General features: G+C 37.2%; 1 protein-coding gene across 1 annotated transcript in view; it reads right to left on the bottom strand.

Moving 5' to 3' along the window:
- The window catches only part of FREM2 (FRAS1 related extracellular matrix 2), a gene marked incomplete at both ends in the record, with an annotated part of 118,504 nt that overhangs the window by 33,183 nt on the left and 69,136 nt on the right, over positions 1-16,185 (bottom strand). The window contains 3 exons of the mRNA XM_082279061.1: positions 853-1,050; positions 1,242-1,451; positions 3,362-3,511. Coding sequence (XP_082135187.1) covers positions 853-1,050; positions 1,242-1,451; positions 3,362-3,511 — 558 coding nt within the window. The remainder of the gene's footprint in view (positions 1-852; positions 1,051-1,241; positions 1,452-3,361; positions 3,512-16,185) is intronic.

Below are 16,185 nucleotides of genomic sequence, written 5' to 3'. Positions count from 1 at the left end.
CAGAAGCAATAGCAAAGGTGTAGAGTACATGACAGTACTAAAAGCTGAGGCCAGCCCTAAATAAAGAAAGAGTGAACAACTCACTTTCTCAAGAGAACTATGATACATGTCTACAGAAATATGAAGATTGTAATTTCTGTGATATGGGCATACCAAGGATTTGATGCGGATGACAGAACTTGTTTAAGGCTTGTAAAAAATACCACATGTGTTTAAACTTCAAAGACTAGAAGACCAAACTGCCTTCTGCACAAGTAGAAATAATTAGGCAATATTCTTTCTACATAGTAACATTTGATTTATTTGCATTTCATCTCTGATGTGAGAAATTAAGTACCTGATACTGGTGGGTGGTCTTAGGAAAGCCTTGGTGGGAGAAAAAATTCAACCAGGAATTAGAGAGCTTTATACCTGTTGAAAGACCTATTACTCATTTCAGTGCAAGCCAAATGTATTTACCAGAAATCTGCTTAACAAAGAGCAGAACTTCTGAAGTTTCCTTTCGTACAGGAGATCTGTGCTTCTACTGTGTTATGCTGAACTTGTTTCTGCTATCAAAAAGATCCCGGCACTCAGGCTGAACCTAAATGAAGATATACTCCTTTGGTTCTTATTGATTATCCCTCTAAGTAGGAAGTGAAGAAAATAGAGGCAACATCATCCCCTTGTGTATGAAAAAAAAAACAAAAGCTTTATTTTCCAGAGGGATCTTTTTGGCATGACTTTATGAGAAGACACAATTAAAACACAACAAAACAAAATAAACAAAGCAAAGGAAAGCAAAGGAAAGCAAAGCAAACCAAAAGAAAACATGGTATAGTAAAGGCTTCTAAAATAAGATCAAGAACTTACCAGGAAGGAATGTGACGATGGAACTGTCAGTATTAGGACGTTCTTCGAAGTCCATCATTACCTGAGCTGAACCTTGCCTTGTATAGCATCGCACGGTGGATGTGTATCGGATATCCCCGCTCCTGAATATCATGGCAGAAATCTGCCCATCATTTTCATTGGCTACATACACAGGTTCTTTAAACTGCATCTTTGGCACTGGGCAGAAAAACATAGAAAGCACAAGTAAAGTATACCTGCAGAAGTTATCATATCTTCTCTCCACTATTCCACATTTATTTATGCTACATTGCACCAGATGCAGAACATAAGCAGCCAGACAGCAAATGACTTAACACATCATCTCCAAAACATGAAAAAAGTTTTTTAAAAAAAAAAAAATCACTCACAATCAGACACTGAGTCATTAATGAAGATGGTGGTCTTGCTGGGTTCTCCAAGGGCAGCATTCATGGGCATCCTTAGCACAAGCTCAAACTTCTCAGTTCCTTCTAACACTGGCTGTCCAAGATCATCCAGAATTATCACACGAAATGTCTGCATATTGACTCCAGGGGAAAAATCCAAATTACGACTGATGCCTACATAATCTACTCCAGCTACCAATGGAAAAGAGAGAAAAATACCATTACGTGTAATTAAAAATAAAAATATCTATCATTAGGCAGTTAATTGTAGGTAAATATTTTTCCTTTATAAATTTAGTATTTGCCAAATTCTGGCATTCATGAAAAGCAAAATGATCTTTTGGTCATTTAAGTTGGACTATACAATAAAATAAGTCAATATTAATTAATTTTTTGTTTAATGATGATTTGAGTCACAAAATGAGGCTGATTCTGTTCTGTTGTAAATCAACAGCTATTCCAGAAAAACTAATGAAATTTGCTTGAAGTGAGAAATGAAAGTAAGCAAAAAGCTTTGAGAGACACTCTGGAGACAAAGCAAAGTGTTTTGGAAAGAAATTTCATATTATTCTGTAACAAAGATGGAATTTTTGAGATTAATGTAAAAAGGAAAGGAGATAAGGCCAGTGAGCTGATTATAAGGGAGAACTGCTATTCAGAGGAGGTGACAGACAGAACGAATGGAAAACAAATAAAATTCTGCTCAGACCATATCAGGTGAGGTCTGGTACCTTTCTCTTAAAGGAAGATTGATCTGGTTTAGTTTTCTTTTAAGCAAAGCAAACCAATCCATAACATGCCAATGAGAAGAAGGCAAACAAAACAAGAAACTGACTACAACATGACACCGTCTTGGAACCAAGGCATTAAGGGTATCTAGGACTTTAGGGAAGGACTCAAGTTTTAACATTAAGTTTTGGGGAGAACAAACTGCAGAGGTGTTGAAACAAAGTTTTGGGGGAAACACTGCAATTGAAATTGAAATCAGGTTTGGAATTCTGTGAATTTGACAAAATTTGGCCAGATTAAAGGCCATCATCAGACGGGCATTTGCCTGAAGGCCCTACTGCTGTACTCCCCTAGAGCTAAGCCTCTAAAGCAGGATTCCAGGACTGACAGCTCAGAGCAGCAGATCCATTGCTGCACTGTGTAAGGCCAAGAACCAGGTTTATGGTTTAACAGGCAGCCAGCCATGTCAGAGCTTTCATGCTGTGACCAACAGACTAGAGAGCCCAAGAGCTGAGCCATTCCCTGTTCTTAATCCTAGAGGTCCTGGCACAATGAATGAAGATTGTTACTGTAAGGACAGACATTTTTTACCAGAAATAATATAACTTAAATATTCAAGGTTAGATAAATACATCCGATCATAAAAGCAAGTTCAGAAATGGAGCAATCATGTATTTTTTCAGACTTGAAAATTTTCTTTTTCATGAGAAAAATACATATATGTTATTTGTATTACGTATATATGATGCATATATATTATGTTTAGATATTCCTGAAATAACAGTAAAGTTACACTCAGGATAAGCATCTAAAGAAGATAATTTTTATGCTGCCTCTATATGAACATCTTAGTTTAAACATTATGATATGTTTTGTGAAAAAAAAAAGAGTATGCTAACACTTGATTCTGCAGACAAAGGTTCTGTCAAAGCATCCAAGAACCACACAGCTGAAGCAATCCTGTTCCTGAATAGGATACTAGGTAATAATTTCTCATTGCCTACAGTAAAAATGAGAGAAGCAAACTCAGCATGCTGCCAGTCATCCTAACTGTGCCCAGAGTATGCTCTTGAGGCAGCAATCAACTGTCTTTGCAGCAGTCTTTGTATGAGGATTTAAAGGCATTTCTCTTAGTGCTGTACTTCATAGCTGCTCCTACTCCTGTTTCTTTGAAATTCTGTAACCACCTGATTGTTTTCTCAGAAGAAAAGGTCTGCTAAGAGCAAGAGACATACAATTTTCATCTTATGTGGTTGAAACTGTACCAAGGCCCACTGAACTAGCACTTGTGAAAGTAGCAGCACGTGCCAGCAATGTGTACCAGCATGTGCAGTGTAGCAGCAGTCTGAAACTAGAGCAAAACAGCAACTCACCCTCTGCAGTTACTGGTTCAGATTTGCGAGACCTCACTGTAACAGAGGCAGCTTTGGACAGATCGGTTCCAGTCCTCCAGACACGCACCTCAATGTAGCCAGCACTCTCATCAACATAATATTCATCATTTCCAAAGTAGAATGCTGGCTCTGGTGAAAGAGGAATAATGTCCATAAATGCTTCTTTACCTTACACTGAAGTTAACAAGAGACGATAAAATCCCCATTAATGGAGAGCACTTTGCTCATCTCAGTAAGTGAAATAAAGCTTTTTTTCCTAAGATTTAGAATTCTTCTAGCTATACTTGGCTTTTTTTCCAAGTATCAGTTTGTATGGTTTTAGATAGCAATTGTTATATCAGCACTGTGCTCTTTTTCTTGCCTCCTACATTTTCAACTACTTGTGTCAGCATGTGTGAAGCTGTGTGCAAAATGAAATGTGTTATCTCATTAAACTTGTTTCAGTTGAGTCCTGTGCACAAGCCAGAAAATTCTTTGCATTTCTCACTTTGGTGCAAACATACAAAGGTGAATACAGATAATGAAACTTTAACTTGAATGTTCTCACAGATTCCTGTTTCTAAAACCAGACTGGAACATGACATATAACTGGAGCTACTCTTGGTAATGTTTTCCAGCTAACTAAAGGAGCGAATACTTAATTTTAGTTCCCCCACATCTAGCATTTAAAACAAAATCAATCTTATTTCATCTAAACTGAAATGTGAACAGTCTTTATCTTAATACTGAAGTTCCACAGTTCATAAGAACGAAGAGCAAAAAGCAAAGTAGGTTAAGAGCTACTCCACTTAACAGACACATTGTTTACCTTCGTTTTTCCTCCCTTTTCCAGTTTTCCTATCCACAGTAATTTCACAAAGTAAACAGCCTTAAAAACATATCCCAGCTTCATTCTGGATGTATTATCATCTCCCCTTTTCTATCCTTTCCATTCCTGTTTCAAACATGCAAGATTAATCATGCACAGCCAGTGCCTCAGATTTCCCAGTGCACAGCACAAATCACAGCTACCTCCCACAAGTGTAAAAAGACCTACACAAGTTCTCCTTGAGCTTCCTCACAATTTTCTTATGCTGTCTTGTGAAAATTTATTATAATTATGAGGCTACAGTATCACAAATGTGTTTGAAATACCATGCAGCATACGGTCAACTTGAATTCAGTTGAAAAAGATCACGGCAATTGCTCAGTGCTCTGAGTAGCACCATGGGTACTTCCCCTTCACCAAGCATGGAAAAAAGCAAAAAATTCAAAGGAAATGACTGGAAAAGTTTATGGCTCTAAAGAGCTATGCCTTCCACACAGAAAAGGTACAACTTACCCAAAGGAGGAGACCTAAATCCTTTTTAATGGTAAATGGAAGTTGGGACCATCATTTCCATAGGTCAGATTTTTATAAGATTATATGTCTGATGCAAAAGCTATGACATCTATGACAATGGAATAAATGTTTTGGAATTGAAGAACCACCACAGTGCATGGCAACAATCTCCTCTGGTAGATTGCTGAACAATGTAAAATAGCAACTTAATTAAAATTAACCAGAAATAATATAAAATTTTTACTTAGTTATTACTAAGCAAAAACTTCATCTGAGAAAGCAGAGGTTAATAAGCATTTTGGAACTGTATTCAAGAGTGAAACTGCAAGTTTGGAGAAAAGAATTTTCTCTTCTGCATTGAAGATTTTTCTGTATTTCGCAACTAATAAAATAAAAAAACCCAAATGTACTCCTTTATATTCCTCATCAGTGAAACAACTGCAGCTGCCTCTCTACTTTTCTGCTAAAACTGAAATCATGCAAAAAATTGATGGAACTGAAAAATAGTGCAGATTCATAGATCTGTTTGAGCATTATTAAGGCCATCAGCCTTTGCAGGATGAAAGACAAACCTGGAAGAAGTCTAACTTTGGTAGATGAAAACCTTGTCAGTTCCAATTTAATTTTTTTTTTAAAATTCAGGAGTATGTGTATTTAAACATGTGTGTATTTATGTGCACAGACAGACACACATGGATCTTACTTTATTTGCCCATAGAGGCTGGCTTGTCAGTAGTTGTTTTTATACTTGGACTGTGGAGCTCTTATCTGAAACATTTTTAATAGGTGAACAGGATACACCCTCTGTACCTTTTGTGTAACTACTACTAACTTTGATGAGAGTTCCACTTACAGGGATACTGAAGCATTGGATATTAGCTCTGCAAAGCAATGTACCATTTCAGACATACAATGTTCTTCTAAATTTTTAAGATGGACAAAGACTTTCCCAGCCTCTAGACAATAAAAATACAGAATGCCTACTAAGACCAAATGGTTACTAATGTGCCAATAGTTAGATAATGGCAGTTAAAAAAATTATCAATTCTAATACATGTCATTTCTTAAACAAGTACACTTAGAGTTCAGCACACTTTCGCAAGTCTAACCTTGTTCTTATGTCCCAGTGGTTCCAGACCTTGATCTGGACTTGGCTGCACCTCATTTTAAACACTTAAGTGAGAGATACTCACATGGACCCTGCCTGCTCTCAGTTTGCAAGGACAAAGATAGGCCATTCCAGGTTTCCCAGCACAATGAGCATACAGGACGACAGGTGGAATGGCTCACTCACTGCAATCAGGAAAATCTGAGGAGGTGTGGAAGCATTCCCTTCTACTTACTGGCTACACAGGGAACTTAGATGATCTGCCTTAAACTAGATGGAAAGCATAAAATAAAATATTGTTTATTTCTTATAGCATTATCCTAATGCTTGCTTTACTGCTGCTGAAGAAGAACCCTCACACAGTGTTCATTCCTGTTTTCACAGCCAAACAAAAAAATATCTAAACCCTCAGCTAGCATGCCTTGTTCTTCACAGTGAGTTTTTCACACTTTCTGAGGTATGTATATTCAATGAAAGACACATTCTGCATGGTTACCCATCCTAGGAAACAAATCCTTACAAATGTTTTCTAAATTCATTTCCTGTAAGCTGTGTTAGTAGCTCCCCAGGGGCAGTAGCAAAGCCAAGCTCCTAACAGGGGAAGCATTGTCTGTTTCAGGTCATGTCTGGAAAACACTGCTCAATGACTGCAGGCTCACTTACAGCAGACCTTTAATCTAGTAATCACTCTGAAGAGAGACTACTGCAAATTTAATGGTCCCTCTTAGAGAAATAAGAGGAAGTTTTCTAAGGGTTTTTTTTTGTTCAGACCCACAGGTTTCACTGGCATGAAGTTACAATAATCAGAGGAGAAAGGTTAGGAGCTTTAGTCCCAGGTTTCTTGGCACAGAAATGAAAACTTTGCCTTGTCCTTGTACTTAGAGAGTCAGAGCCGTGTCTCAACTACAGCACTAGTCAGTCATCAATCAGGAAAACAAACACACTTCTCATGTTGTTAGGATCATGTCTAACTTTGAAGGTACATCGTCAAATCAGTGGGATAGCACAAAAATGTTTATTTCCAAAGAAGCTTTACATTTTAAAATTATATCCTTATAAACTGCTTTAAGGAGACATTGCAAAAGAGTAGATTGTTTTTAAAAAATCCTGTTGGCAGAATATTTAGGACAAACACAAAAGAACAGACTCTTCCGTGCTGGCACCTTGATAAGGCTTAAAATTTAAGTGAATTTCAGTGATATATGCTGGCAGTGATGCACACATACACATATATATATTCTCAGGAGGAAACAAATAATAGAAGAAAACAGGCATGCCACTCTGACATATTCAGACACTGGAGAGGCAATCTTTACAAATGAACTTATGGCTCATCTTTTCTAGTGTTAAACTGTCTATTCCTAAAAGCTTTTGCCTTCCTTCTTTCCACAAGCAGCACAAAAAAGGCTATGATGTGAACATTATGAGTTGCCAGAGCTACTGCTACTGCTGCCAGTAGCAGAAGTCTGTTGTGGTAATGCAGAGGGTGCAAACCAGTTCTTTGCAAGCCTACAAGCCTGTTCTGGTACAGTCTGGACATGCTAGGGCCATGCTGAGTCCGAAGTAATGAGCCCTGATGGCTGGCACAGCTCATTAACTTGGACATAAAACCAGACAAACACAGCCAGATTTGGCTGGACCTGATCTGGCTCATACTCAGGCAACATATACATCCCTACACAATGCCTACTTGCATTTCAGGATCACAGCTGGTGTCAAAGGACTGATCTGCTGAGTCTGTAACATAACAGATTCCAATGTTACAAACATGAATTGTGTGTGTTGTAGGTAGATCAGTTAAGAATGAGAGTTCCATTAAATGTAAGAAGGCATGAGCATTTACTGTTTAATAGCAGTAAAGGTGAACTTCTGAAATCTCTCTCTCATATATACGTGTTAATAGCAGCAAAAGAAAAGTTCAGAGAAACCTTCCATTACAAAAACTTTATTATTAAGACAGTATCAAAGAGGACTTTAAAATCTGAAACTAGATAGCACCATTCTGCAGCTATTTGCACACACTTGAAACTTTGCAAGCAACTGAGCTTGCATTTAGCACAATGAATTTAATTTGCCAAGTAATTTATTTTCACTGAATGTTGTAGAAGCAGGGGTCAAGATTACAGTCAAAGCTCAGTTCTGTAGCAGATACCTACTGTGCAAACGCCAATAGCTTTTTATTTGATGTGGTCAAAACAGATTACTTTACAAATTCATATGTTGCAATCTTAACAGCTTTCATCTTCTTAGCAGTGTTGTCATAACTTTTGCAATCAAAAAGGAAATTCCCCTCAGAATCAAAATGGCTAGTTTCAGCCAAATTGCCACAGACATTATCTTAAGCAAATAACGTCTGCTTTTCCATTTGTCTCAACAGCCCACTTCTGTCTATTGACTTAAAAAGGTTTTTTAAACAATATTGCAAACACTATAACAGGTAATAGGACAGATTCAAATTAATGCAATCTTCACCAAACACAGTTCGATTTTGTAAGGAAATAGCAGTTTCTTTTTAAATCCACAATGGCAGTGCCATACATTGATTGGACTGGCTCATCACTTAATTACTCTCATTTTATGCAACTTAACCCAGTAATTTCGGTAGAGTATGGTGTAGTATGGTGTGAAGCAGCAACTGCTATGAACAACATTATATATGATTCACGTTTAATTAATTTATGATACACACTAATTTAGCATAACACTTTACATTTTAACTCACCCTTGCTTCAGTTCCTCTAGACACAGTACCATCACAAGCAGCACCTGCCTGGCAGGCTTGGAGTCCTTATCTACACTCCCTGCTACATCAATAAGCAAAACTCAAATGTGAGCAAAGTAGCACACTAAAGGAAGCAGACTACAGCTCTAGCTGCAAGACTGAGGATGGCAGTGAGATGGCTACAGTGACACCCCATCTCTGGTCACTTGCTCTTTCCTTCTTGACAGCCTGCAGTGTTCTTTGTAGCCTGGAGAACAGAGCTAATTCTGATTCTGCCTAACATCAGGCTGCCGATCATAAATGGTCCTGTAGCAGTTCGATGAGCTACAGAGTATTCCTGAACAATGGAGAATAAAGAGATCTGAGTGTACGAGGCCAAACTGTAGCTCAACTCATTGAAGATGTGTGCCTTTAAAATCAAAGTGAATTTTTCAACAATTAGTTAATTATTATGTATAAGATAGTAATGAGCAGTCTTAAATTGTTTCCCAGCTACAAATAGCATGTTAGCAAAAAGACTAATCTATGAGTTTGATTCTCCTAAGTGGCCTTCCCCTGAAGCAATTAATTTACCTTTGTTAGTTTGCTAAGAAACATTGCTACCTTTCCAAAACATCAAATTCATATATTGGTGAACTAACACATACATGAAAACATTTATTAGTAGAGTAGTATTTTTATGATTCTTCCACGCACCCTCAGGATATAACCTACAGACCTTGATATCGCTGGAACTATTACGGGTGTTGGAGGAGTTTTTCCTGTGTGAAGTCTGAGGACAGGGCCAGAATATTTTTTCTGCTGTAAGTACGTCAAGCTCCAATAATCTGCCTAAACCATTCCATAATCAAGTAATTGCCTCATTTACCAATGGAAATAAAAATATAAAGACTAACAGATGAAGAAACAAACACTGGAATTTGGGGACACACCCAAACATCATTGTATTGCCTGCAGCAACCATCTGAATTTCACATACCTTTTTCCTACTGCCTATACCTCCCACAGAGCATGAAACCAACTCAGAATCTTCTACATGCTCTATTTTTAAAATGAATTAGATTATTTTTATATAACAGGCCTGGGAAATGGGATCGGTAACAAATTCTCAACAAACTGATGAAACACAGGCAGACAGATAAATGGGAAGGCTTGGCAGTAGCATTTAAATATACCGCACACAAGGTTTTTCACAAGGACACCAAGCTTGAAGGAGCTTACAGTCAGTGATTCACACACATCTGATAAAAAATGAGGGCTACAAACAGAAATGGTATGAGAAGTTCAGCAAGATTTCAGAAATCAGGCTAGGTAAAGATCAGTATGTAGCCATTTCTGGCTGATCCAACTTTTGATTTTTGCACTTTTACTATTCAGTGACAATGCTAGTTATGTTGAGTGTGCTTAACCAATGGAAACAATTTCTTACAGGCTTTTCTGCCCACATACCATCAGAACATATTTAGCTTACCAAGGCTGTAGAAGAAAAGTATGCAAGAGACCCTTTACCAGAGCTACTGTTGAGGATAGGAGTTGGCAGAGAAGACAGAGCAGAAGTGAAAACAGAGCAACAGCCAGACTTGTCAGACCACAAAAGCAGAGCTCTAACAAAAGAAAATATGCTCTGCTGTACATTAAAACTTCTTGAATTCTGTCTCTTGGACTTTTGATGCCATTTGTGTGAGAGAGAAAAGAGCGTCCTGACAGTGAAGTGAGACAGTAACTGAGTTAGTCTTTTGAGCATTTACATGTTCAAAAGAAGAATCAATGGCATTAAAGCCCAATGGGCTACAGTGGTTACAGTGTTCAGTATCTCTTGGGTCTCTAAAGACTATGAGCAAAATGGCAAAGTCTCAGTATGAGGAGATTCAGAGGAAGGAAGAGGATTGAAGAAGCCTTAGGAAAACTGAATGCACCAAGACATTCTACTCAACTTGATTATCCAAATCTTAAAACATACAAAGCACTCACTAGGTCACTCCTACAACCATATCCAACAATGAACAAATGATTAATTTAGAATGGTTTGCTAGGCATTCATTACATTTCTAAGCAGTGTATAACAAATGCAAGATCTACAGTACAAAGACCAATGCCATAAAAATACAATATGCTATTGTATGGAGAGAGAAAGCAGTTCAATGTAGTCTTTAGTGAACTATCATAAACCAATAATGCATTAGGCTCTGGGATGCAATACCAGTTCACATAAGAACACCACTTCATTAAACTCATTCTAAATTTAACAGAAGGTATAATTTTTTCTACAGTTCATGTAATCTTGTGCCTCCTACTTATCGGCTATTTTGTGTGCATTGAGTATAAAACTGAATGTTTTCTCTATTTCAACACTCTCCTTGAAATATTACTGCAATTCACATACAAGTGTAATAATGCATGTGTAAGCAACCCATTTAAAAACATGCAGCAGTGAAGGCCGAAGAGCTTTGTGCTCCACCAGCTGCGTCCCCTCCTGTAACAGAGCCATCTGAAATAGATGCAACAAAGTATGATCTGGAGGTCATTTTCTGGCCTCCTCACCTATCAAAGGAGCCTAGATCATAAGGTAGGACTATATATCTAGTTATTAAATAAAGATGAGATTAATCCAACATCTGTAGTTCACACACACATATATATACACACACACTTATAAAATGGGACACACACACACATAATAAACTGGAAGGAACAAATAATGCTAAGAGAGCAAGTAACAAATGTGCCTGGTTACCCTACAGAATGTCCTACTGCAAGGTATGACATTAATTTATTTCTGTGATAGGCAGCAAACAGGCAATTTCCCATATCTTTAAGGCTATCATCATAAATTGAACATTTTTCACTCTGTTGAACTGGTGATAATAAGAAGCTATTAGTAAAGAAAACTGGGAGTATAATATGTATCATAAGCTGGCTGTCATCCACTCTTTCCCTTGATTAGTTGCCAACCTGGCCACCTGCCACGGACTGGGGAAAGGGGAGGGGTCATATAGAGAGATTTTACTTAATGAGAGGACAAAAGAAGTTAAAAGCTACACAGAAGTGCCAGAGGCATCAGACTCACAAGCAATGTAAAACATAAAAGGGAGAAAGTAATCAGAGATGGATGTACAGAGGAAAAAAGAACTAGTTCGCTATTTTAGCCATCTCCAGAGAGTGGTGATGGATAGTTGGCCAAACCATGACTCCAGTCCATAACATAACAGTGCGCATGCTCTGCTTGTAGTGCTCAGATTGTAATTAAAATTGGACAAATAGAGCAGCAGATGTTGACAACCAAGATCAATCAACCACCCATTCAGTTTAAGGTCTGGCAAAGAAAGAACGGCACATCTGACTGCCTGCCTTGGAGACCAATGGAAATAAGGAGATTCCAACTAGCCTTGTGAGATAAGGATGTTCCCCTGATAAACTTTGTTACTAATAAAATAATTATTTATCATAAGCTGTAAATCTGGCTCAGTACACACACTGAGAGTTAGTTCAAACTGTCTGCCTGCTAGGAGCCAATGCAAAGTGTATATTTATAATGTAACATTGCAGCATTGACTTTCCAGGCAATTGATAGTAAATATTAATATGTACTTTGCTACTCCGAGGAAGCTGGACAAGTGTTAGTGGCTACCAATTTCCAGAACACGGTCTAAGGATTTTCAAAATTTAATTAAGTGTAAGAAAAGTGACAGCAAGTGTTTTAAGAAATCTCCAGAAGACTAAATAATTAATCTGTTTTGTTTGACCTCTAACATTGCCTTTGTGCATTAGGATACCATCATCCAGTTTACTTGTCTGTAAAATATTCCCAGATAGTGCTACCCTCTATCACGTGGCTGGTATGAGTGATTCTGTTGAGCAGGTGTAAGGATAATGGTCAGCAAACCTCTGAGATACGCCTGAGTCCTTTGCTTTCCCAGCCTTGATGTAAAAATGTCAAGAAGAAGTTTGAGCAGCTTCTTGCCCATCTAATGCGAATGAAGTGGAACAAATGTATTTAATGTACTTCCTGCTGTGATCAGCATGAGGCTTCAACAATTCCACTAAGGCAGGATGACTGTTTGTCAGCCTGGATGCAAGGCTGTGTGCTCTCATGGCAACACTAAATACAGTAGCATGGAAATAAAATCACATGGGGAGACAGCCTCTTACAAAAAATGTGCAGCAAACAAAATAATTGTATTTTCCCCTTAGGTGCAAACTTCCAGCTCTGCATTCACCACACCTCTTCTCTTCAGGTTTCCAAATGTGATTACAAACCAAGAGTTTTAAATTTGCCCACAACAAAAAAACCCAAGTAACTAAAAAAGAATCTAAATTAGGGCAGCAGTCAAAATATTGGGATTACGAAAAAGCAGAGCTTTGACTCAAACCTTGTTAAAGCATTTTGTATCAGACTTGTTGCACACAACACAGCAACACTGTTAGTGATGGAACCAAATTACAGGCTCTTCATTCCCAGATGAATACTAACAAAAGACTTAGATCTCATTTTTTCTCTCTCTCTATGAAATGATTTCAGAGTCACCACAGTTGGAAAAACAGAAGGCACTTCCAGGCTGATCTAGCTTAGTTGCTAAGTGCCTGAGGATTAAGGCATTTCCATGGAAGACCGGGGCCTGAGTGTTTTCATGAGTCTTAAACTAAATTCCAGGATTCCTCTCTCCAAGGGGAATGAAAAGTGCACATTAACCTCATCTTCCTTTTCCTAGGTGAATAATATTTATCTATTATATACAGTACCCCCTTCAAATGAGCTTTATGCTGAACTCTGTGCTCTCCATGCAGGACAGATATGTCCTGAACCAACCAACCTCAAATTCTTCAGGCCTTTCTCTTCATCCTCGAAATCCCTGGGATGCATAAAGTAGTTCATGCCATCAATTCTGGCTAGATTTGGTAACTTAAGTTCACATCAGTATGGAAAATGCTTGAGTTTCTAAATACCTATTGAAACACTCTTCAGCATTTTTTTTTTTTAGATTTCAAACAGATTATTTCATATTTTTCTGTAGAAACCATAATTGTTTTATGAAGCAGGATAGCTATATATCCATTTGTTGTTTTATGGCATTTCATAGTATATATGGTTTTAAAACAAAATTGGAAAAAAATCCTTCCTTCATGCCCAGTAGTGCTTACAACTTTGTATTGACTGGCAAATTAAATTTCTGAGGTAGGGTTTATATCTACTTTCATAAATCAGTGTATTCAGATGCACCAGGTACCCCTGGTGATGACCTCAAGAGTTTAGATACTTGTCCTAGGATGGGATGTTTCCTGGGAGTACACCTCTCTTTTCAATAACCATAGAAGAATCCTGGTGTAGCCTCTTTGAATCAGATGTCTAAAGTTATAGAGGCTACTACCAAGTGAGATTAGTGCCACCCCAGAAGTGGATGATTTGCATAGGTCTTTCCCCAGCATGCTTTTCTTCCGTTAGTTTGCCATTAGTAACTATCACATCTGACTCAAACAAATCATGTTTTTACTTTTAGTGCCTTAACTGTAGTGGCATGTGTAACTTCGAATACAAGATTTCCATGTGAAGCTTATTCTGCTGCTTACTTCATTAACCTAATCCTTTTCTTCTTTTCTATCTAACTGCAGTACCTATCAGGAAAAGTACCTTTCAAATTAGGAAATGTCCCAATAGCAGCACCAATTTGAAAATCACCATTCACAAGATATAAATATATACCAGCGCATGTTCTGCACACTACAATTTTTTTCCCAGATTTTGCTTTGGCAGCAAAATCTGTATAATCCCCAATTAAACTTTTCAGTGGCCTGGAATTTAGTGAATACACTGTAGCTCACTAGAAAGTTGAGCATGCCTCTTACTTTTTTTTATTGTCATGATTATGCAGCAACTATGACATTTTAGTTAGACCCTAAGGGCATTCTCTAGAAATAAAAGAGTTAGATGGTAGGTACTGAAGGTGAGTGTTTCCTAATTAACTTGCATTGAATGCCAGAGGAGATAAGGTGATGTTGCTAGTGCTGACTTGAGTTCCATAGGAAAGGTCTCACGTAGTATTATTAAACTTTGACCTTTGCTATTTCTATTGTTTGACCTGAAGAAGTCAAAGCATAACGTTAATCCAGTCACAGTACTTGGAGACATCACTTAATGACATACTGTGACATTTGTCCAAAGAAACTCTGCTACGTAGAAGATGAATTTAAACAAACAATGAAAAAAATGTATCAGTAGATGTGAAGTAGAGGATAAAGTGGACCAGAGAATTTAGCATTATAGCATTACTACAGCTGATAGGCTATTATTTATCTGTGCTAAAGCTTCTACCAACCTCTTATCTTAGACATTTTATTAATTAAATTTTACTGTTAAAAGCTAAAGAATATTCTTTTTCTTTCACATACCACACTGTTTGAACTTATTAAAATTAATTTTGTACACTGCAAACAACAATAACCAATGCTGCTTAAAATCCTTTGCTTATTTATGCAGAATTTCAATCATGACTGCCAGGGTGCTAAATTGTTCACACGTTACATAAACATGTGCATGTATATATATATATTCGTATGTGTGTGTGAATGCATAAATAAACATGCAAGGTGTAACTTACAATTTATCTACTCTGTAGTCTGTACTCTGCTTTTTATAGAACAGACAGTGCAACAGATCTCAGATGAAACAAAACACGTAAGACTTTTCTGTTGCCATGCTTTATATTTTTACGCAGACTACAAAGAATGTGGTATGAAATTTTACTGGTAAGTGAATTGTTGGTAAGTTTTTGCATGTTCTGGAATTCTTTGTGGGAGTTCTTCCACTGATACAGAAAGCTAAAAAGGAGTTCTGTTACATCATTTCAAATATCCCATATGCAACATTTTGGATGTAGAAAGACAAGTGAATGTTTGCAAAATTATTCTAAATCTATCCTTTAAAGATCTCTTATCTTTCAATATCCCAAATATTGTTTACTCCTACCAACATAGATTATTTCAGCTGCTACATAATGAAAATATTCTGTTTTAATTTCCCAAACACTTCCCCAGCTTTTTACTAAATCCCATAAGATTAGTCTTCGTTAAAAATAATTTGTGTATAAAAGTTCATAGCACTGAGGCAATTTGTGCTCATAAACGCAGAAACTTAAAACTGAACAGTGGTACACAAACGAAATTACTTCTTCTGCTTTCTAATGGCAGTGTTAAAGGAGATTTCTCACTAACTTTCCTAATATTTTGTGTAAGTTTCATAAGATAGTAAGTTTTATACTGTGTTGTGACTGGGAGTCACTGAGATCCCCATTGAAGTTAGATGGTCTAATTTCAGCTCATCTCTGATATTAACTAATAATGTCTTGGAGAATCATTCTCTCCATCCCAAACTCTTCATATATATTTTAAGCAGTCAGAACACCTTCAAAATTTGGGTAATCAGCTTCTTAGTGAATATATATTTTTAATAGCTACTCTCCAAATATTCTATACTCTGCTATGTACAAACTTTGAAGTTCATGAATTCACCAAAATTATTCATACAAATCAAACTGTTGTAGAAGCCCCTAAATGAATAAATTTTTATTTGCTATAATAGCAAAGTCAGTTAAAGATTTCTATTCTGGCTTGCATTCAATATATGCTCTCTTACCTTCCATGACATGTTTTTTCAACCT

Source organism: Coloeus monedula (genome assembly GCF_965178545.1).
Source record: "Coloeus monedula genome assembly, chromosome: 3".
Classification (NCBI taxonomy): Eukaryota; Metazoa; Chordata; class Aves; order Passeriformes; family Corvidae; genus Coloeus; species Coloeus monedula.
This window is presented reverse-complemented; position numbering and strand designations above follow the sequence as displayed.